The sequence below is a fragment of the Eurytemora carolleeae genome, unplaced genomic scaffold, assembly GCF_000591075.1.
Source record: "Eurytemora carolleeae unplaced genomic scaffold, Eaff_2.0 scaffold149, whole genome shotgun sequence".
Taxonomy (NCBI): Eukaryota; Metazoa; Arthropoda; class Copepoda; order Calanoida; family Temoridae; genus Eurytemora; species Eurytemora carolleeae.
The window spans coordinates 367,924-390,676 of record NW_019396075.1 but is presented as its reverse complement, the minus strand read 5'-3'; the positions used below and the strand labels follow the sequence as shown (position 1 = coordinate 390,676).

Below are 22,753 nucleotides of genomic sequence, written 5' to 3'. Positions count from 1 at the left end.
ATATGGCTCCTGTATGATTTGGACCCTGAAGTTTATTTCTAACATTTTTTAAAGGCAATTTTTTTCTAGAATGATCGCTAGACAGAAAATAGTAAAACCTTCAGTAAACTATGCAGAGGTTTAAAATATTCCAAGGTCCATTTTGCTTTAAAAGCTAAATAGCCTGTAGATAGAATTTTATATCTTAAAATGGCCCAGAACAGTGAACGTAGATTTATGGAGAATATCATATCTATAGGCAGGCCATGAACAAATCAAATCAGAAAAAATTGTTTGTAATTAATGTTATCTAAGTAGGTGAATCACTTTCCAATAAGCAATCAAATGTTGGCAGCATTTAAGTTCTAGAATTGGTAAAATGCTTACAAATTATACAAAACTTCAAACTATTTATCATTAAGACTTAAAAACTTGGGTAAATGAATATATTTAGAAATGAACACTATATTTATAAAATATTTATTTCATAGAAAATATTCAGAATTAATATCCTTGTTTTCCAGTTGCAATTTCACAGAGTGGAAGAAACTTTTCTGTGCAAGCAGAATTTTGCCAATATGAACTTATGGTTTGCACACATGCCTTAGCAGGGTCAGTTTCAATCCTATGATAAAAAACACTCAGAACTTATTAAAAACATGCGTGGCATGAAATGAGTTTGTTAGCAAAAATTGAAAAATTCCACACAAATTTTGGTTTACACAGGAATTGCCTCATTTTTGTTTGTTTTTTTCATATGCGGTTTGTGTTCCAGTTCCGCAAGATATTGCTAGCAAAATTGGCACTAACCTGGCCTACACTTACCTAGCATAAGCACTGGGAGAATATCCAATTGCTTCATTATCAATAATCCATTTAATTGAGTCTCCTTCCTTCTTTGCTCCAATCCATGCCTTTAGGGGGTATTTGGATTTCACATTTTTATTCAATATTTATGTCTTTAGTAGCAGATTCAAAATGAAATGTAATTATCAAAAGTAAAATATTCTTTAAAAAGGACATTGTGATTAACAGAAATATGGGTCTTCATGTAGATGTTTGCTTTTTTGTTAATATTATTTTGTTGTTATTTTATGGGCCTTTAATTTCAAAATTTTCCTGAACCATCCTGTTAACATGATAATTTTAATACAAAGTAAACTATGTTTTCAGAATTAAAAAATTGAAAATCTTACAGATATAGTTCCATCCTTTAAAACTGTTTTCAGAAGCTCTTCCATCTTTTTCTTAGAATCAACTTTAGCAAGGAATCCTTTCTAAAATGAGCTGTAAGAATCATTGTTTAACATAATAATATCGTAAACATCTTAAATATCTAGACCATCCTAAAAATATATAATCTTAAAAAGGCAAGCTGGCAGTAATTTTTAGGAAAAAATAGATCAAAAAATTTTCCAGTAAAACAGAAAAAAAAACGTTTCTACAAAATATATTAAAATATTTAAAATAGTTATAGTTTGCATAATATGTTAGAATAGTTATCAAATGATCTTTTATGAATCACTGAATCCAGATGCACAGAAGCATTCGCAGAGATATGTTTGCAATTCAATACCAGAAACTAAATTTTAGACCAAACAAGTAGGGTTTCCAACGGAATAGATTAAATAACTTAATGTAATTATGTGTAATAATTTTCATTTTGTGTAATTTCGTAATGATAACAAGTAATAAGCCAAACTATAATTACGCGTAATTTCTACAACATAATTTCGCGAAATTTCGTAATGATTACGAGTAAGAAGCAAAACTATAATTACGCCCAATTACTGCGTAATTTTGCATATTTTCTACAACTTAATTTATCCAAATTTTGTAATGATTATTCGTAGTAAGGGAAACTATTATTACGGATAATTACGGCGTAATTTTGCGTAATTTCCATGAAGTAATTTCGCGAAATTTTGTGTTAATTACCCATAATTAGCAAAACTTCCATTTCGCAAAATTATGCCATAATTTCGCATAGTTTCTAGAAAGTAATTTTGCAAAATTTTGCAATAATTACACATCTATGAAATTTTGCAGTTTTAACTTTTAATTTAAATAAAACAACTAACTTACAAGGAAAATATTGTCACACAAGTTGAATCAGAAATTTCAGCCAATACTATGTTTATGTTATTTTCACTAGAAAGATTAACAAAGGGCCAACAATTAATTTTTATCAAAAAAATACATAATTTCAACGACTTGTTAATATTTCAACCTACTTTCTCAAGTTTACCTTCCTAGTTTGAAAAAAAATGTCAATAAAATCATCAAAATATGTTTGACATGGTTGTAGCGGGCATATCCTTACACATACTTTCCCGCTATAAATATTTCTGAGAATTAATATGTACTCTATTTATTACGGAATTATTTCGTTTGCATAATTTCTTTCGTAAACGTAATAAATGCGTAATTGCGACTGGAAATCCTACAAACAAGAATTTTTGAAACATTTTTTAACTTAACAAATAAAAGGTGAAATCTATCTAGCACCAAACATATTTTGAGATTATCTTTAATAAATTTAAGAATAATTAGAATTAGGAATATCAAGTATTTCACCTCTTTTTTGCATTTAGCAGTTGCTTCATCAAAGGTTGACTGCTCTGGTAAAAGTTTGTAACATCCTGCACTTGTTTTTACCCAATCTTTGGGACATTCAGCTGAATATTCAATATTTGTAAATAATTTTATGGTTGGCGTATATTAATAAAAAAATGACAACTTTCTTTGTCAGTTTGCACAGTAGAGAAAAATAAACTTAAAATAAACCCAGAAAAGTGAACCTGTTTATTATTCTTCAAATTTTACTGTTTACTGAAATTAAATTTGAAAAATATCAAATGTACTGAAATGTTTCAGTTCATTTATATTATGTACATTTTGTATGGAGTAGAGACCTGATTGAGATCACAACTAAAGATTTATCCAACAAAAACAAGAATTAATTAACAGCTTATTTTTGTTTCTCTGTGCTAAATAGAAGCTTATGAGAAATTAAAACTCAATATCAAAGAATAAATTAATCATTATTGTATTGAAATAAAAGTTGAACTACTGTGCCTTTTTTCTTTTGAATTTTTTAATTGTTGGCAATAAAGGATATTTCAACTTTATTTTAGGAAAAACTTTAATTGTCTATCAGAGAATGGAATTTTGTCTACAAAATTATCTACAAAGGTGCTTTTGTTTGCAATTTTTTCTATTTTAAATTTTTAATGCAAAATTTTTCTAGCTTATTTTTCACTATTTTGGAGAAACTAAAACATACGTTCTTTGCATTCATCACTTGGCTGTTTAGAATATGAGGTTCCACCAGCAAGGGTTGGGTCAGTTTTACTAAAATAATAAAATGGTTTTTCATCCAAAATGTTCCATTTAAACATCTGATTTAAAAAAATGTACCTGACATAACCTGTGGGTGATCCACAGTCATCAAAGTTATTATCACAGAAACATTGGTTTTTGAAACAGTCCATCTGAATTAAGATCATCAGATTAATAGCTTATAATTAACTGATTGCAAATATTATTAAGTCAACACAATGCAACTTGTATCTTTTAAAATGTGTATAACAATTGTATTAAAAGAAGCAATGCTTAGCAATGTAGAGTCCATTATTCATTTGTAAAACAGTACAAATTCAATTTTGAAATTTGACCTTGAATAGAAGGATGACATTTTATATTCTACAATTATGTACTTTGGTTTTTTGTATTATAAAAAACGTCAAAATGACTAAACCAGTCCAGCCCAAGTTTTTATAGCCAGTTGAAGTTTAAAAACTTTTGTAAGTATACAAATCATTTTATCTAGAATTCTTTTGGAAATCTGTCAAATGTCAATTGATAATCTTACGAAAATTTAGTCTAAGTACCAAAAAAAATCAACTATTTACCTCCCCACAGTCTCCACAGTCACATACAAAATTACATTTTCCCATAATCTAAATAAATTTAAATACAAAAGTTACAATTTGTATTTAATTTGTTATAACTAATATTTATTTACCCTTTTACACTGTCCGTCACTATAGCAGCCATAACCATCTGGACAAAATGTTTCAGAGCAGTCTTTAGATCTTAAAGTAATTGATTCTTAATTTTTTAGTAATAATGGTGATGTTTATAAGAGTTTAAGACATATTTTAGAAGATTTCTATTAAAATAACAACCCAATATTTAAATTAAACTGACAAGTTATATTATCACCAATTTTATTGCAAGCTAAATTTTTAAGAAAAATTTTTATTATATTGGGTCCTTTTGCTCTTACCTACATGTACCACCTCCACATTCCATTGGGAAACAGCCATGAGAGCAATCTTTATCATCTTTACATTCAATCTAATAAATTTACAAGATATGTACAGGGTAAGTATAAAAAGGGGTGAATAACAAGGTCTTGCATATAATAAAGCAATTTCATATATCTTATTTTTGACAAACGCTGTGTAATTTTGGAAATTCTTTTTGATAGCCAGTCTGATAGATACCTAAAAATCTGTGAAACTATTTTTTATTAATCAGTTGAGTAGAAAAACATAAGTGTTGGAATATATTATTTCTATCACACCTTAAAAATGGGGGAAACTAAATTCAGAAAAGCTGTTATCAACATATTTTAGTGATACACTCTTGTTTGTGTATTTTCCTATTATTCTAATTTTGACATTTTAACTTATCTCAAAAATAATGAAAATAATTTAGAAAGAATAAAAATCATCAAATGTTTTTTTTCAAAATAAAATTGCTGTTTTTTAAAATTTAATTTTGCCTATTTTCTCCAAAAATACTCATCTGCTCTGTCTAAGATTTTAAGGTGTGATAGAAATATTATATATATCCACACTTTTGTTTTTCTACACATCTTGTTTTGAGTAATAAGTAGTTTCGCAGAGTTTTCTAAAAGGTAATCAAGATTGCATATCAACAAATAAATTCTTAAATTTCATACAATTTTGTCAAAAATGAGATTAAAAAAATATTTTATTTTAAGCAAGATCTCCCTATACACCCTTTTTTTGAATCACCCTCTTTTAAACAGGAATTGAATGAAAAATTCATATAAGCCAACTTACCATGTTTTAAATGATGATTTGCAAAGAAATTTATAATATCCATCGCAATATTTAGATAGTTCTACTTTCAATATCAAATTGAATGAATAAAGACAAGCATTAAATAAATAGTAGATTATTTGACTGGATTAAAGTTATCTTGTATAACTAAAATTACAACTTGATATCTGTGTAAATTAGTACTAATAAGTTTATTTAACAAGTACATGTTTTTAGAGGTTAACATAACACAATTAATTAGGTTAACAATACTTTATTCTCGAGTCATATTTTCAGTAACCTCTTAGTAAATGCAATCTACTTATTGTAAATGATGAATTAAATAAGAAGAACAAATTCAAATTATTTAGAACAAAACTTTTTTTATTCTCTCTTTTTTAAATGTGCATTGTATTGTATGTTCCATAAAATTTTAAATAAAAATGGCATATTTTGTTTTTAAATGATATTTCTTTCTTATTTTTGTGTTGTTATCAAAATTTTAAAAGATGAAGACTTACCTGTTGGCAGGAACCAACAGCTGATCCATTATTCTTAAAACAGACCAAATCGCCAAAGGGACTGCATGCACTTTGAACACTAACAAAGATAAAAATAATATCATCATTATCTACATTCTCTTGTTTATGATCAATTACAGTAAAATTGTGATTCTTGGTTGTATACAATTTTCCTATCAAATTTCAAAATTGCCTATACCCAACTAACCAATTTCCATTAATAACCTGTGAATATCAGGTACAATTCACATGGTTGACTCATGAAAGTCCCATGTTGACAAGGTGAATTTTGAAGTTACTAATTTTTCCTATGTAAATTTCCAAATTGTTTGTTTTACTGAATATAGCTTGAAGCTTGTCAATAGAAAATATCAGGAAAGCCAAATTAAGATAAGATAAGTTAACATTATTTTATTTTGTGAACTATTAATCCAAAATGTTCAATGATATTGTTACTATACTGAAGGTACAATTCAGAAAAATTATGACGGGAAGTATAAAATTTTAACAAATGTGCTCATCTATATTTACCAAACCTTGTAGTATGTTAAAAATTCTGATTTTTTAGGCCAGAAATGGTTTCATATATTTTGGAACACCAACATGTAAATCTTTCTTGGTGCAACATACCTGCATGGATCACCAAGTTTTCCATAGCTTTTAGGAGGAGGTATTATACAGGTATCATTTAAAACTGGTGCAGGTGTTGTTGGAGCTGGAGTACTATTTTCTCCTTTTATTTGCTATAAATAAATATTAAAAATTTTGCGGACTCAACTTAGTGGTATGGTTCTAACAAGTTATAACTAATTATTCAGACACTATGACAAAGCCTTAAGTCATAGCCTTTAAATCAAACATTAAAAATTTTAGAGTTTAGATAAGTTTAAGCTACAATTTTAATGCATATTAATTTATCATTTAATATGTCTAGATACAAGAAAAATTTATTAAACAGATTTATGGAAGAAAATCTATAAATTCCAATTAACACACTTGTTCCTTCCAAGTGTGTACATTCAAACATCCCAGAGTTTATAATACCGCTTCCGCAAGAATGATAATTGATTTTTAAAAAAATTACAGTATATTGTGTGTTTTATTGATTTTATCTAAAAGTTTGAATTTTGATTTCACCTTAAATAGTGGTTCTTACCGGTGGTTTAGGAGTAGTAGCAGTGGTTGGTGGTGGCGTAGGTTCTGAGTCACATTTTTCAATCCAATCTGTCCTGAACATTTGTTTAATAAAAGATATCACCTTTTTAACAAGTTTATTATTCTTCTAAAATATTTTAGTAAAATTTTGTGGAAGCATCTAAACTCTTTTACATTTTTGCTTTATTCCATTACAAGAAAGGACATACTTAAGATTATTTGTTGATTATTTGAAAGAAAATAAACACTTATTATTCACATATGAAATATGAAATTCTTTAAACATTCTTTTCTTTTTTTTTTAAATGTCCATGAATATACATTTTACAGTAAGATGACTTTCAGAATTTTATAAGAGAAAGAGAATATTTGGGCCAAACAAATTTCTTTAAAATTGATGACTAATGATATTTATTTACAAATGTACTAACCCTTAGTAGAAAAAATATATGTATAGCTTTAAAAATTTTGCATTTGATGTTGAATAAATAAAAACTAACAATTTCCTAGTATTATAATCTTTTCATTTAAAGGGTAAAACTTAAAATCACCTGCATAGACATTGCTTGTTATAACACTTCCCCTCTCCTTTTCTCATATTATATTTATCCACACAATCACAAGAATTATCACATGCTCCATAAGTTGGTTTGCATTGACTCTCAAAGCATCTGAATTGGTTTAGTTTATCAAATATCAATTTTTTCATTTGAGATAGGGCTGGGAGACATCACTCCCCCCCCCCCCTCCATTTCACCTCCACTTCAGAAAATAAATCAGAATTATGTGTTGAAGCTGAATCAGCACTGCATTAACCTTGAATCAGCTTGTCAAGTTAGGCATTCTTGAGTTAGACAACAAAGCTGAAAACTAATGCAACTGCAATGAAGCAAGAGTGTCCCAATAAATACTGGTTTCAACAATTTTTGTTTTTTTAATTAACAGAATCAGCCAACAGAAGGAAAAGAAAAGGGAAGGAGAGAAACATTGACAAGAAGTAGAATTAAATCAGAAGTTATGAGAATAAAAATTCAAAAATAATAAATTGTTTAAAAATTGTTTAGCAAATATTTCTTTAAACTTTAAATGCTTAATGTAGAGTGGGAAGTTTCACTTTATTCAAACGTTTAAGCACTTTAAAATTCAAGTTTGCAAATTATGCAAAATTTTAGCTTTGACAAAAAATATAAACCTGAACAAAGCAAAATTATTCGTTCATCAAGAATTATTTACGTAATTTGACATTACATTATAAATACAGTCTTAACCAGACAGACTGGGAATTAATTTACAATTAATCAGACGACTTAACAATAAGATTTCACCTGATTAACTGTCAATTAATTCCAAGTGTTTCAGGTTGTGACTGTATGAAACTTCAGTACTTCAAGTTACCTATACTCTGGACCAACTTGTTTGCACATCTCGTCATCACCTTCGCAATCCTTGTTCATGCACACTTTCACGTCTCCCGTAATATATTCACATCTAAACATTATAGTTTGAAATTGAGTATTACAACTCATTTTACTTGAATCAAGTAGAGAAGCATCTTGGAGGTATTTTTATGAAGTTATAAAGACACATTGTTTAAAAATTACATCACTATCATTGACAGACTATCTGAACTGTGCCTGTATTGGTTGATCTAAATAATACCTGACTGGAAACCTAGTCTTTGCGCTACATTCCTCATCAGTCTCACAAGTCACCATAGATTCACACTTATTTTCCTTGGTGCAAATTTCCCTTCCACCACACTGCAATGGTAGTCTAAAAAGTTTAGAAGAAATAAAAGAAATCTTCTGTTGAATTCTCACGAACAAAGAATGCTTTGTTGACATATAAGCTGAAAAAATCTCACAAATAATCACGGACTTAGTTTGTTTACACAAATCAATGTGACAATTTATTCATTGAATTGAAAAATTAAATCTAATGGGGCATACCTGCATTCAGAATCTCCTTTGCTGGGAACAGGTCCTGGTGTAATTTCCGGATCTTTTTCTGTACAATTTTTTTCCTTTATCAGAGCACTGATTGTACTGGGATAGGGTGAAGTTGTAAGAGATGATTTGGATGTCTCAGATCCAGAATAAGCTACAGACTTTGTAGTAAGACTTTCTGTCTCTGAGCCAGCTTCAGAGTCACTGTTAGAACCATCTCCTCCTCCTGTAATTTGAAAGGATTTGTATAGAGTTCCAAATAGTTTAATATTAACCAGAGGTTGCTGTTAAACAAACAGAATCTATTCAAATTTTAATTAAGTTATTAATGGTGCGTTATAACTACTCTATGTAAATTTGTACAATCAAAAGAAATTTGTGTATTTACCTGAAACCTATGTTAGGCAAGTGTTTAGTCTTTTTGTACATTTTTTATATTTATGCCTTGGAATTCAATTAATTTATATTGTATCAATGTTTAATACTTTTATACAATATCTAGACTGGGTGAATCCCTTGCTACCTGATGATGGTGATTCCACATCTTCTACTTCATATTCAACAACTAAAAATTTGTCATGTTTAAAAAATAATTCTAGAACATAACAAAAAAAGTTTTGGACTGAAGTACTGAAAGACATGACTTAGATATCAGTTATCTTACAGAGACATTTAAGGATTTTCCATCACTGACTGAGTAAAAGTACTGTAAATTTTCATTAATGATTTTTATTTTTTTACTTTTCACAACCTTCTCTTGATTTAACAAATTATTTTCTTTTAAACTTAAAATAAAAAAGTAAGCATCATGTTAAAAAAAATTCTTCTCTGCAATTAAGGTGTCCACATATTTTTGCTAGTAATTACCTATCTCATCATCTTCAGTTAGAAAGACTTCATCACCGTTTGATTCAGTTGCTGCCTAAATATTGTAATCTTTTACTAAAATATTGTAAAGCTTGATTTACAGGCAGAGACCCAAGAAAGTTATGTTTGCATGCCACAATGAATTACAAGACAGAGAGGTACTAGTGGCAGCGCTTAGCCCCCTATCCTGTTCTAGCTGTAGCACTAAGTCCAGAAAGTGTGTTAACATAAGCTAACCCTTAAATATATACTAATCTCTTTCTTCTTGTAATTAACGCGACAAGTGCTTGTAACTTCCTTGGGCAACTGCCTAAATTGCAAGGTTCTGACAACTAATTATGTGTAAATACAAATAGAATTATCAACAATCAAGTTAAGACAGGGTAAAATAAAATAATATAAACAGAGTTTAATAAATTTAAACATCCTACCACTGGTTCAAATTTTAATCACCAATTTAAATCTTTGTTTAATCTTTAATTTTGAATTGGTGGTTCAAATTTGAACCAATTGTTGGTAGTTCAATGACATAGCTCTAATTCATTAAATTTGGTGCCAGGTCCAAGAAGGACTTTTCAAGAAAATAAAAGAATTATTTGTCAAAACTACTTTTTGTTGAAAATTTCCTTCACTGTGCTACCTGTGTTACAACAGCCTCCTTTCCAGCTTCATCATCAGAATTCTTGTTGTAAATGACCTGAGACATTTTTTGTATTACATGACCTCCAATCAAAGATTTTCCGTTTATTTTGACATCTCCATCAGAAGCAGTAAGAAATCCTGTTTTTCCATCCTCACTCTGTAAGGTAACCTGTTTTCCACCAAGAGCAGATTCCCAATCCTTTGGAGTTACAGAAAATCCATTGATTGTGGCTGATGTAGAATCTCCAGTTATTCTGAACTCATTTCCATCCACAATACGCAGAATTGAAGTATCTTTTATAAGAGATGAAAACCAAGATGATGAAGAAAAATCAAATCTTCCTGAAATAAAAAATATTTTCAAATTTTCCTTTATTTTCTATACTTAAAAAAATGCAAAACTGATGTGACCTGGTGTTGCTTGAGACAAGGACTCTTTGCTGTAGGTTGGAATGACTGAGGTTCTGATTGTGTTAGATTCCATTGAAATATTTTCCCCGTTTGAAAATGATTTACCATCAAACATGACTTTTTTGTCCTTGGCTTCAAGCACAACCTCTTTTCCATCTGCTGTAACAGTAATCTTCTCTCCTTTCAGAACTTTGCTATATTCTGCTTCTGTGATGGGAAATCCATTGATTGTTGCAGTAACACCATCACCAGTAATGACAAACTCATTTCCATCCACTATTCTCTTAATTGTTACTCCAGTAGAAAGTCCAGAGATCCAGATTGGCTTTGAAAAATCCATAGCACCTGATCAAAAGTTAATACAAGTTAATAAAATTATATTTATAATTATAATTTTACATAAATACAAAAAATATAAACTAAACAATTGATTACCTAAAGAACCTGTGGAAGGGCCTCCAGAATGGGCTTTAACTAAGAATATTATGTCAAATAATTACAAAGATATTTGAAAATTTATGTTTCTGTTTTTTTTTTATATCACGAACTAGATAGAAAACCATCAAAGAATGACAGACCCAATTGGTGCAAGGGAAATTTGGTATCCTAAGTCTCCTGTTTCAAGCAAGTGCTGCCCTTTGTGAAAGTAATGTTAAATCATCGACTCAACAGCAAACTTCAATATAAAATGTTATAGGTGGGCTAGCACCTTGAGCCAAAAAAGTATAATTAAACACTGCAATATGAGATGGTTTTCTAAATATGTGATTTTTATTGTATTTGAAAAAAAATGCAAATTTGCAAAAGTTCAAATAGTTATGACAAAATCCAGTAAATAAGCAATATACAAATTATAAAATGTATGATAAATCATACATTTAAAAAATTTTCTCATCAAATATTCAAAGTCAAAAATAATTAGAAAGAAAGGAATCAGGATTAATGTGAAATGAGATTATGTTTACATCTGATGAAAAGATCAAAAGTTTACCTGGACTTGGGTCTAAGGTTGTACCAGTATTACCAGCACTTGTTGGGCCAGAATATACAGAATAACCTGTAACAAAATAAAAATGTCTTAATGTCTGTTACAGTTTGAACTAATCAAATTGTCATTTCATCAAACTTTATTAGATTTGTGAATGATATTTGAAGCAAGTTAGGAATAAAAAATGTGAGCAGTTTAAGATTTAAATTTTTTAAATTTTTAGATTGCCTGCACTTGTTGTGGCAGTATAACCAGCACTGCTTGTGGCAGCATATCCATTACTTGTTGTGGCAGCATATCCACTACTTGTTGTGGCACCATATCCACCCCTTGTTGTGGCAGCATAACCATCACTTGCTGTGGTTGCATAACCACTACCCATCATTGCTGAATTATCACCCATATCTAATTAAAGATATATTCAACAAAATAGTTATTCCTTGTCCCAGCTATAAGTAATTGTGAACTTGTCCTTAAGTAATTGTTATCATGTTTATTGTGTAATTGGAAACTTATTTATTGTTTAATTGGGAACTTGTGCATTGTGTAATTGTGAACTTATTTATGGTGTTATTGTGAAGTTGTGTATTGTGTTGTTGAGTACATTTTTATTGTGTAATTGTGAACTTGTGTATTGTGTTGTTGAGTACATGTTTATAGTGTAATTGTGAACTTGTTTATTGTGTTATTGTAAACTATGTGCATTCTGTAACTGTGAACTTGTTCATTGTGTAATTGTGAACTTGTGCATTGTGTAACTGTGAACTTGTTCATTGTGTAATTGTGAACTTGTGCATTGTGTAATTGTGAACTTGTGCACTAGCTTACAATTACACAATGCACAAGTTCACAATTGCACAGTAAAAAGTTCACAACTATGCAGCAAACAAGTTCACAATTACACAATAAACAAGTTCACAATTACACAATAAACAAGTTCACAATTACACAATAAACAAGTTCACAATTACACAATAAACAAGTTCACATTTACACAATAAACAAGTTCACAATCACACAACAAACAAGTTCACATTTACACAATGAAAAAGTACATAATTACATAATAATTAAGTTCACAATTACATAATAAATAAGTTCACAATTACACAATGCATAAGTTCACAATTAACCAATTGTGTCATGTGCTTTAGTTGTGTTTAATGGTGTAAATATTGTTAGCAATTTTAAAGGAGAAACTCAAATTCTGAAAATTTCACACACACTTCAATCCGCGGGTTGAATTTTGCTTATCAAAGGAATTGAGTCTATACCACAAACCTCTGATTTCCTAACAAACCAATGTCGTAGACCTTTGATATTTTTATATTAATTCTGCTAGAGCTTATAATCTAAGTTTAAATATTTAAGATTTATACCATCAGACTCGATAGATATAGAGATTGAAAAATTTGAGTTTGATTCAAGGACTCAAGAATACCACAACTTCACAAACCAAAAAGCCAAATCTGAGGAAAACCTAAAAAAGTGTACACTAAACAGTGAGGACTGCAAGCTTTTTCAAACAAATTAAAACATTTTTATCCTCAATTTCTTCCTCCCAAACATACGTCTTTAATCTTTCTTTCATTCTTCTTTTTTCTTCCGTCTTCCTCACCATTCCTTTTCACCCTTTTACTCTTTTATTCAGCCGTATTTCCTACTTCTTTTTTCCTTTTTTCTTTTTTATTCGTTCTTCTTTCCTCCTTCTTTTCTTCATTCTTTCTCCTTCCTCCTTCCTTTTTTCTTTATCATTGTTACTTCTTCCCTTTCTTCCTTCTTTTTCATTCTTCCCTCTTTCCACCCTCACTCTTCCCTCTTTCCTTCTCCATTCTTTCTTTTATCTATCTTTTTTTTGCTTTTTTGTTTTTCATTCTTCCTTTTATTTTTATTTTTACCTCTTTCATTCTTCTTTCTTTATTTCCTTCTCATTTTCTTTTTTATTCTTTTTCTTTTTCCTTATTTTTTCCCCTTTTCCCTTTTCCATTCCTCTTCCATTCTCCATTTTTTTCTCTCTGATCACTCCTTCTTTTCTCTTTCTTCCTTTTTTTCTTTTCCTTCCTTCTTTACTCTTTTCTTTTTCTTTCGTCTTCCTTCTTTTTTCCTTCTTCCTTCTTTCCTCTTTCTTTCTTCTTTACTCCTTCTTCCTCTTTTACTCTTTCTTCCTTCTTCACTCTTTCTTCCTTCTTTACTCCTTCTTCCTCTTTTACTCTTTCTTCCTTCTTCACTCTTTCTTCCTTCTTTATTCTTTCTTTCTTCTTTACTCTTTCTTCCTTCTTTACTCTTTCTTTCTTCTTTCCTCTTTCTTCCTTTTCTACTCTTTTTTCTTTTCTCTTAAATTCAGGGATGGATTACAATCAAAGAGAATAGAATATATATTAGAGAGGAATTTACTTCTTTCTTCCTTTTTCCTCTTTCTTTCTTCTTGACTCTTTCTTCCTTCTCTACTCTTTCCTTTTTCTTTCCTCTTTCTTTCTTCTTAACTCTTACTTCATTTTTTACTCTTTCTTCCAACTTTACTCTTTCCTTCTTCTTTCCTATTTCTTCTTCTTTACTCTTACTTCCTTCTTCACTCTTGCTTCCTTCATTACTCTTAACTTCTTCTTTTCTCTTTCTTCCTTCTTTCCTCTTTCTTCCTTCTTTACTCTTTCTTACTTTTTTACTCTTTCCTGCTTCTTTCCTTTTTCTTCAGTCTTTACCCTTTCTTCCTTCTTTACTCTTTCTTACTTCTTTACTCTTTCCTGCTTCTTTCCTCTTTCTTCAGTCTTTACCCTTTCTTCCTTATTCACTCTTTCTTTCTTCTTTACTCTTACTTCCTTCTTCACTCTTTCTTCCTTCATTACTCTTAACTTCTTCTTCTCTCTTTCTTCCTTCTTTCTCTTTCTTCCTTCTTTACTCTTTCTTTCTTTTTTCCTCTTTCTTTCTTCTTAACTCTTTCTTCCGTCTTTGCTCTTTATTTCTTCTTAACTCTTTCCTCATTCTTTACTCTTTATTCCTTCTTTACTCTTTCTTCCTACTTTAATACTTTTTCCTTCTTTACTCTTTCTTCCGTCTTTCCTCTTTCTTCCTTCTTTACTCTTTCTTCCGTCTTTCCTCTTTCTTCCTTCTTTACTCTTTCTTCCTTCTTTCCTCTTTCTTACTTCTTTATTCTTGCTTCCTTCTTTACTCTTTCTTCCTTCTTTCCTCTTTCTTCCTTCTTTACTCTTTCTTCCTTCTTTATTCTTGCTTCCTTCTTTACTCTTTCTTCCTTCTTTACTCTTTCATCCTTCTTTCCTCTGTCTTCCTTCTTTCCTCTCTCATTCTTCTTTCCTCTTTCTTCCTTTTCTACTCTTTTTTCTTTCCTCTTAAATTCAGGGATGGATTACGATTAAAGAGAATAGAATATATATTAGAGGGGAATTTACTAGAAAAAAGTTTAAAACGGCCATTTCGTTGTACTGTTTCCATATTGCGGTGTACTTCACATATTTATGCTATATAACCTTTTGGGCCCCGGAATATCATTTTATAATAAATCTAAAATTAATGTTAAAAGAAAACCAAATTATGAAATAGGCTGGTTTCATAATTGACCAATGATCATTTCACATAGACTCTATAAATCAAATTATGTTTTTTATTCACCTAATTCAATATCAAGTTTATGTAACAGCTTTAAAAAATTCGAAATTGAAATGAATAGTCTAGGGAACATAATATATATAATGTACTCTACTGCATACAATTTGTGAACATTTACATTATTTGTACACTTTGAACTCCTTTTGAGGCTGAAAGGGACTGAAAAAATTCATACCGAGAGATTCTCTAAACTCCCCTCTATGTATATATTCTATTTTCTTTGATTATGATATTTTTTTCATAGGGGGGTGGGGGCGGGGGATACTCAAGTAAGTGCGCGCGACAAATCCTTCCCCCTCAGATATTTTGTACAGACAATTTGGTCATTTTCAAGGTTATAATGCAAGGGAAGTTATTTCAGAGGTGTACACATCTTTTGTACTGCAGTGCACTGTCTTTGAGCCGTAATGTAAGCACAAGACAAGTCTGACATGGGATCCATCTTTCACATAAAAAATCAATGAAATATTCTCGTCATCGGAAACTATTATGTGAATTATCAAAATTTTAACCTCCTTGGATACTAAACAAAAACTGATGCATCTATTCTTGTTTACAAATTCCGCTCACAGAGAACTGGTCTTTAATATGTACGCAGAGTATACGCAACTGCAATTAACTTTCCTTACCTTATAACCTTGGTCATTTTAATGTAAAACCCATCAAACGCATTACGGTTTTTGTCTATCTATCTATCAGATTATTTCGAGCAAGGAGAATTGAATAGAAGGAGGGGGCGATAGGGTTTCCGTACACTTTGCTGTGACGTTTTTGGACTGCTGAAGAACTAGTTTTTGCGTAACAACAATAACAAAGGCAGCCGATCTAATGTAAACAAACATGAGTTAGTACACGGTGAATCTTCATCCAACACCAGAGATGCGCTAGATGTCTGTTTATCATTTGTGTTATTGTGTACAATCTTTATTATTGTTGTTACGCAAAAACTAGTTCTTCAGCAGTCCAAAAACGTCACAGCAAAGTGTACGGAAACCCTATCGCCTCCTCCTTCTGTTCAATTCTCCTTGATTTCGAGCATCTAACAAGTTACTTTGACTGGTAAATGTTCACAATATACTCTAAATACTTCTGATTACTTAGTTTTTGAGGTTATCGTATTTTTCCGATAAAACAACACCACGGTGATATATTTCTTAAATTACTTGTTTCAGGAACATTGTCCTTTTGTATACAATCTCTACTTTTAAAATACATATTGTAATGGGGTTCAAACTTCTTTAGGATCAATTTGGATCCGTAAAGACCTTCTCTTCTGAAAAACGAGGAACCTTTCTTAGCCTATTTTTCAAATAAGATAATACACAGTTCTAAAAATGTTTACGGGATGATTATTGCATATAAGGAATTGATCCGGAATAATTGTCTCGTAAACTTTGTTCAGCATGTCACATCCAAGGTACTAATGCAAGGAAAGTTATTTCAGAGATGTACGCATTTTTGTACTGCAGTGTAATGATTTGGGCCGGAACAGTAAACACAAGAAGGCCTCCACAGCCTGACATGGAATCTATTTTCACAAAAATAATCTATGAAATATTCTGGTCATAGGGAACTATTATGTGAATTATCAAAAGTAAATGCTTTAATCTTCCTCGGATACTAGACGAACACTGATGCACATGTTCTTGTTTACAAATTCCGCCCAGAGAGAACTAGTTTCAATATATACGCAGAGTAACTATAAAGCAATAATCAGAACAGCTTCTCAGTTTTCATATTTATTAATACAAATTGTTTCAGATCTCTCGATCCTCATCAGTCAATAAACATGGGTTAACTGATGTTTTACGACAAATATTATGGATTTTCTAAATTTTTACGCAGAGTATACACAACCGCAATTAACTTTCCTTGCATTAATACCTTGGTCACATCCAGCTCTGTGTAGCATTATATTTCAGTTCAGTTCGGTTCCTTCCTTCGTTTTGTAAAGTTTTAAATTGTTAGTCCTTTGATCTTAAGAGCTTCAGGAAAGGCATGGTCAATATGGATTCAAGCTAAAATTGTTTTGAGCATAGGACGTGAGGTCAAAAGGCTGGACATTGTTTTCAGAAAAAAATCAACAATAGAATAAAATTTGTGGCTCATGAATATGTTTGGCAAAAATGAAATGTTTGGACGTACTTTTAAAAAAAATTAAAATTGTTAAAAACTTCCCCATCTTCAATACTATTAAACTTAGGTGTCAAAATTTTTTTATATAGGCCCTGAAAACTGTTGCCAGGCAGCAAAATTCCCTGTTTCAACTCTAAGAAATCGTTCACACCAACCCCCAAATAAAAAAGAATTAAAATTTTGTTGAAATAGAAAACACTATGAATACCTGAGTAATCGCTCCCAGCCTTAGGTTTGTAGGCCTGCGGTATTTCTGTTGCTAAATAAAATATTTAAAATTAAAAGAGATCAAATAACAAAATGAAATATTTCTGTACAATATCAACGGTAATTTTAACAGCTGAATTTACAAATAACAATTATTGAATATATCAAAGTGAATTTTACTTATTTACTTCTAAAATGAATACAATTAAATACAGTTAAAAACAAGGTTGCCTTGATTATAAATATAAAGAGTTCAAAGAAACCGCAATCTTTCAGCACAGAATTTTTCCCATTCAACAAAATATTTTTATAATTTTATATTTTTCTGAAAGTAAATGTTATTTAATAAATTATCCTCCTTTTGAGTGGCATCAGTATCTGTTAAGTGTTAACTAGGGCTGTGCAAAGTACCGTTAACGAAACGGAGGTTTTCGAAAATAAACAGAAGAGTCTGTTAACAAACGGCAAGGTTAATCTTTAAATCATCAAAGAAACGGATTGGCCGTTATTTAAAAAAATTTACGGTTGAAAACGAAAACAAAACGGATCCTTTTTTGAAAAAGGTGAATTTTTTTTCTGTTTAAAATTACAATAAACTTTTTAAAAATTTTTATATGTTTTGATATTTTTTAATGTTGTCTTCCATGTTCATACTGTTAACAATGTTAACTGTAATCGACTTCGTCATTAACATCAACCATAACGAAATATGTTTAGTGCCATTAATTCTTAAATAACGGCTACCTGAAATTTTTCTTTTTTTAACAGTAGGATCAACCGTAAACAAAACAGATAGAAAAAGTTGGATTGTGGCCAGCTCTACTTTTAACCCTATCACGATTGGGGGGTGGTGTTTTCCCACCCCCCATGTGGTTTTTTTAAATAACTTTAAAACTGCTGTCATTAGAACGCTGAAACTAAAAAAAAAACTTTTTTGATCATAAAGGCAAAGTCATGGAGCGGGAGGGGGTTAAAATACCCCTTCCTTACCCAATCTATATTAGACAAAAATAGCCCAATCGGATTAAATATTCCAAATTTTTTAGGTCGTATTTAGAAATGAAAATATTAGTTTTCTGTGACTAGGGAAGTAAATAATAAAATGATACTCGGACAGTTCACATTACTAATGAAGGGCACTTGAAATTACTTCTACACAGTCCCTTAAGATGTCAATCAACCAAAAAAAAATTAATAACTTGACATTTGAGCACGATGATTGCTGTATGGTACGTGTAAGATGAAATTTACCATGAAGCAACCACGAGTGATAAAGTACACAAAAATTGTATAAAATTTATTTGTGCTGGCCACCGGTTAAAATCGCATGTAGAAATAGTAAAATTGCGTCACTACTACAGTCGTCGTCGTTTATATCAATACAAAGCAGACGACATTCGATTTTAATTTTGATTTCTAGAATACACATATAATCATGGAACCAAAGTGAATCTAGCTATAAAATATTCTCTTTACTTATAATTCGAAAATGCGTGTAAACAACTAAAACAGAAATAAAAGTCGTCTTCACTGTATTGATATAACCGTATTAACCTGATTTATATGGCTGTCCTGAAGTTTCCACCAGATACGTCTTCGATGCAACTTCCTAACAGATTTCTTTTTATCTGTATATCATGATAAACTAGTTAACAACCAGTTCACGGGATTATTTCACAAGCATGTTATTTGTTTGTCTATTTAAGGTAAACATCTTGATATCAATATTAATGTAGATTTCTTTATTTGAGTTTATGTTTATACATTCCAGTATGACGTCTCAATTTTTCCGTTGCAAATCTTACTTTATTCAATAAAATTTTTTGGAAGGTATCTATTTATTTTTTTAAAATACGAATTAGTATGAATGGGGAAAATACATGAACTTTGGACACTGCAAGCTAGAAAACATGAGAAGGTCATACTTAAGCAACATTACTGGTACACCTTTGTGACCTTGTGTGCTTCTCTGCTTGATTTTACGCACAATTATGAGAAAATCTAATATTATTGGTAACAAACATATTAGAAATTCATTTTTGGTTTAGCTCAATGTAAATTCAAAGACAGAAGTTAGAATTAAAACCTGAAGGTTTTCAATCTTACATGCACAATTCACATTAGTATAAAGGGAGTGTTCACGAAAAATGAAAGGGGGTATGGGCTTAATGCGATAAAAAAGCGCTTTTGATCCCTACTAATCTTACTTCTAGCTGTTGCGTCTATAAGGAGAAAATTGTTAAAAACGACTAATTCAGATATCACAAACAATAGTCTTCGATTATTTTTCAACGCATTCGTAAATAGTAGATATTTCATAATATTTTGTATTTTTCATGATCTGAGAGTTACTTTTGAAAGCATTCATTCCTGTTTCGAGGATTTTTGATAATGAAGGCGACATTTTCATATTTCCCAGGAATGTTCGAAAATCCAGCGCCAGCGAAAATCATTTAAAAAAAAACAAAATCAAAAATATTATGAAATATTCACTATATACGAATGCATGTGTATGTATGCAGTGTGCTGTGTGCACTACCCAATAGCAATCTTCCAAGGAAAAAAACTTGACTAACAGTCGTCTTCCTATTCCATAGTTTTCCAAACAGATTCTTTATCGCAAAACATAATGAACACTATTTTTTGGCTGAAGTATCGAGATCAAGTTATGATCGGATTATGAGGGATCTATAACAATTTGTTCAATCAAACAAAATGTAAAATATTTTGAAATTTTAAAAACTAAAAATTGCTAGAGTTTCTCAACAGCCGGATCTGTAAATTCAGGGTAACCAATAGAGATGGGCGCATCCGACTTTTTTTCGGTCATCATTTGTTTAAGACACATTTCGTATTTTAATCATTCAAAAAAAAGATTTAGTTGAGCTCAAAATGTTATATCATTTTCATCTACTTCCTTTGTTTTCCCACTAAACCATCTTTCAGTCAAAGTGTTTTATTCAATGCTAAATTGTTTCTTCAATAAAATCGCTCTTTCGGTAAAAAGTTTGTTTAAAAAAACATTCAATCTGTTAAATATCTATCGTTTTTTTAAGTTCGGTCAAACAATTTTTTTTCATTAGTTCTCATCCTTCGTTCGTTTTTTTTCGTTCATTCTTAAACACTTTTTTGTTCACAAAAACTTTGCTTTTTTCAAGTAACCAGTAATTGAAAATAAACGAAATATTCAAAAATCTATTCCTGGAAGATTCCAAAGAAAAAGATTGCGAACTGTGCGCAGATCCACATCCCCTGGCCTGGTCCTACTGATCCTCAATGTAAAGGTTCAAATTTCAATTTTCATATTAATTATGAGATATATATCATTAAAAACACGATGTATATAAACAATGAACATAAAACAATAATTTTGTCATTTTTCAAGAAAATTAAGAACATTTTGTCTAAATAAACCACATTATTTGTAAAATTTGAATTTTAAAATCTGTTTTGTTCAAGTTCTTGTGAAACAAGACACAGCTAAATTTAAATTACAAGGCAATTAAAATTCATTGCAGAACTTACATTAATAATATTTTCAAATTGTTGGATGAATATTCATGATAAAATTCAATTTTAATGATTCAGAGTCTAAAACTAAAGAACGAAAAGTTTTGACTTAAATTTTAAGTTCATGGTTAAATGCCACATTTGACTTAATTTAAACCTGAACTTTAACCGTGAGGTGAAATATTTAACCCTGTGGTTAAATATTTAACTCGCCGAAATCGACAAGTTAAAATCTTGAAATCCCGCAATCCCTATTTGTCTATCATCATTCAGCGGTAAGCGGCATTCAACTAATTACGATATATTTAATTTAATATATTTCACGTTTTAGATTAATTAATGTTTGCACGTAAACCCAAAATACGGTTGTAACTGGAAATATGCTTTGCTTTCCGTCACGTAAATAACTTAAAATTTAAAAAACAGCTGATTACCAAATACCGATACTTACTTAATAATTCTTTAAATCCTTTTCTCTGATTGATTCAGATTTTTCCCAGGAAATTTAAATTTAAAATTGAGAAAGTTTAATATTTAAGTAGCTATTCATTATTTTACAGAACTTTTAACCTCGAACTTAAAATTCGCGCATTCTTTAGTTTTAGACTCGGGTTAAAATTAAGTCAGAAGTGGCATTTAACCATGAACTTAAAATTTAAGTCAAAACTTTTCGTTCTTTAGTTTTAGACTCAGGACAAATTAATTTAGACATTAAATATATTTAAATTGACTTTGTCTTGTTACAGATGTTCAATAAAATAATCTAATTTGTTTAACCCCCCCACCCCCACCCCACCCTCAAAAAAAAATATTGTCAAATTTTCAATGTATATATTAAGCATTAAATGATCCATAACATGAACTGACATAACAAACTAAAAATAAATTCAATGTTTTGTAAAACACTAGAATTTGTATTCGACCTTTCCTTTATATTTATCTAAATATCTGTGCAAAGATTGAAACCACAGCTAACCAGACTGTGCAAATACGCTCCCTGGATACGCCAACAAGGCCTAAATTGTCCCAGCACGCCATGATACATGCAGTTTAATGAAAGGTTTTTTGACTGCCATCTAAAGCCCCCTTGTTGCATGTAATAACCATTCAAGGTTTAAGTTTTACAGCTTTTAAAGGAATGCTCCAATTTTTAACATGAAACATGATTTTGTATGTCATATCCAAAGGATCCTTAAATAACCTTGAATACAGATGTCTGCTGATTGGTCGTGTACAGTTCTTGTACACAATAGAAACTGCTTTAGAAAATATTGCATTTCATAGGTTTCATTTGATCTATCTGATACCCTCTTATCTCTGATTCAAGCACTTTTTAAAAGGAAACCTACACCCATAGAGAATAGAATATATAGAGAGGAATTAAAAGAATCTCTCGGTATGAATTTTTTCAGTCCCTTTCAGCCTGAAAGGGAGTTTAAAGTGTACAAATCTTGTAAATGTTCACAAATTATATGCAGTAGAGTACATTAATACAGTATGTTCTCTAGACTATCTATTTCAATTTCGAATTTTTTAAAGCTGTTAAATAAACTTTATAAAATGAATTAGGTGAATAAAAACATCATTTGATTTATAGTTATAACGGAAAATCATCGTTTGTAAAGTGGAAGGCATAGAGTCTATGTATTGTAAAATGATCATTGGTCAATTATGAAACCAACCTATTTCATAATT

At 30.2% G+C, this 22,753-nt stretch overlaps 1 protein-coding gene across 1 annotated transcript; it reads right to left on the bottom strand.

Moving 5' to 3' along the window:
* Positions 1-443: 443 nt before the first annotated feature.
* LOC111714284 (uncharacterized) lies at positions 444-20,852 on the bottom strand. The gene is made up of 26 exons (XM_023489359.1): positions 20,750-20,852; positions 19,103-19,157; positions 17,550-17,600; positions 11,813-11,989; positions 11,588-11,653; positions 11,032-11,070; positions 10,597-10,941; positions 10,184-10,527; positions 9,544-9,598; positions 9,200-9,241; positions 8,680-8,902; positions 8,390-8,503; positions 8,126-8,218; positions 7,282-7,401; positions 6,732-6,804; positions 6,206-6,318; positions 5,576-5,654; positions 4,271-4,341; positions 4,007-4,076; positions 3,894-3,941; positions 3,400-3,473; positions 3,266-3,333; positions 2,557-2,657; positions 1,176-1,256; positions 805-893; positions 444-604 (listed from the first exon to the last, which is right to left on the bottom strand). Exons 1-26 carry the CDS (start codon positions 20,795-20,797, stop codon positions 484-486), a joined length of 2,760 nt encoding a protein of 919 aa, XP_023345127.1. The 5' UTR covers positions 20,798-20,852; the 3' UTR covers positions 444-483.
* Between the last annotated feature and the right edge of the window lie 1,901 nt (positions 20,853-22,753).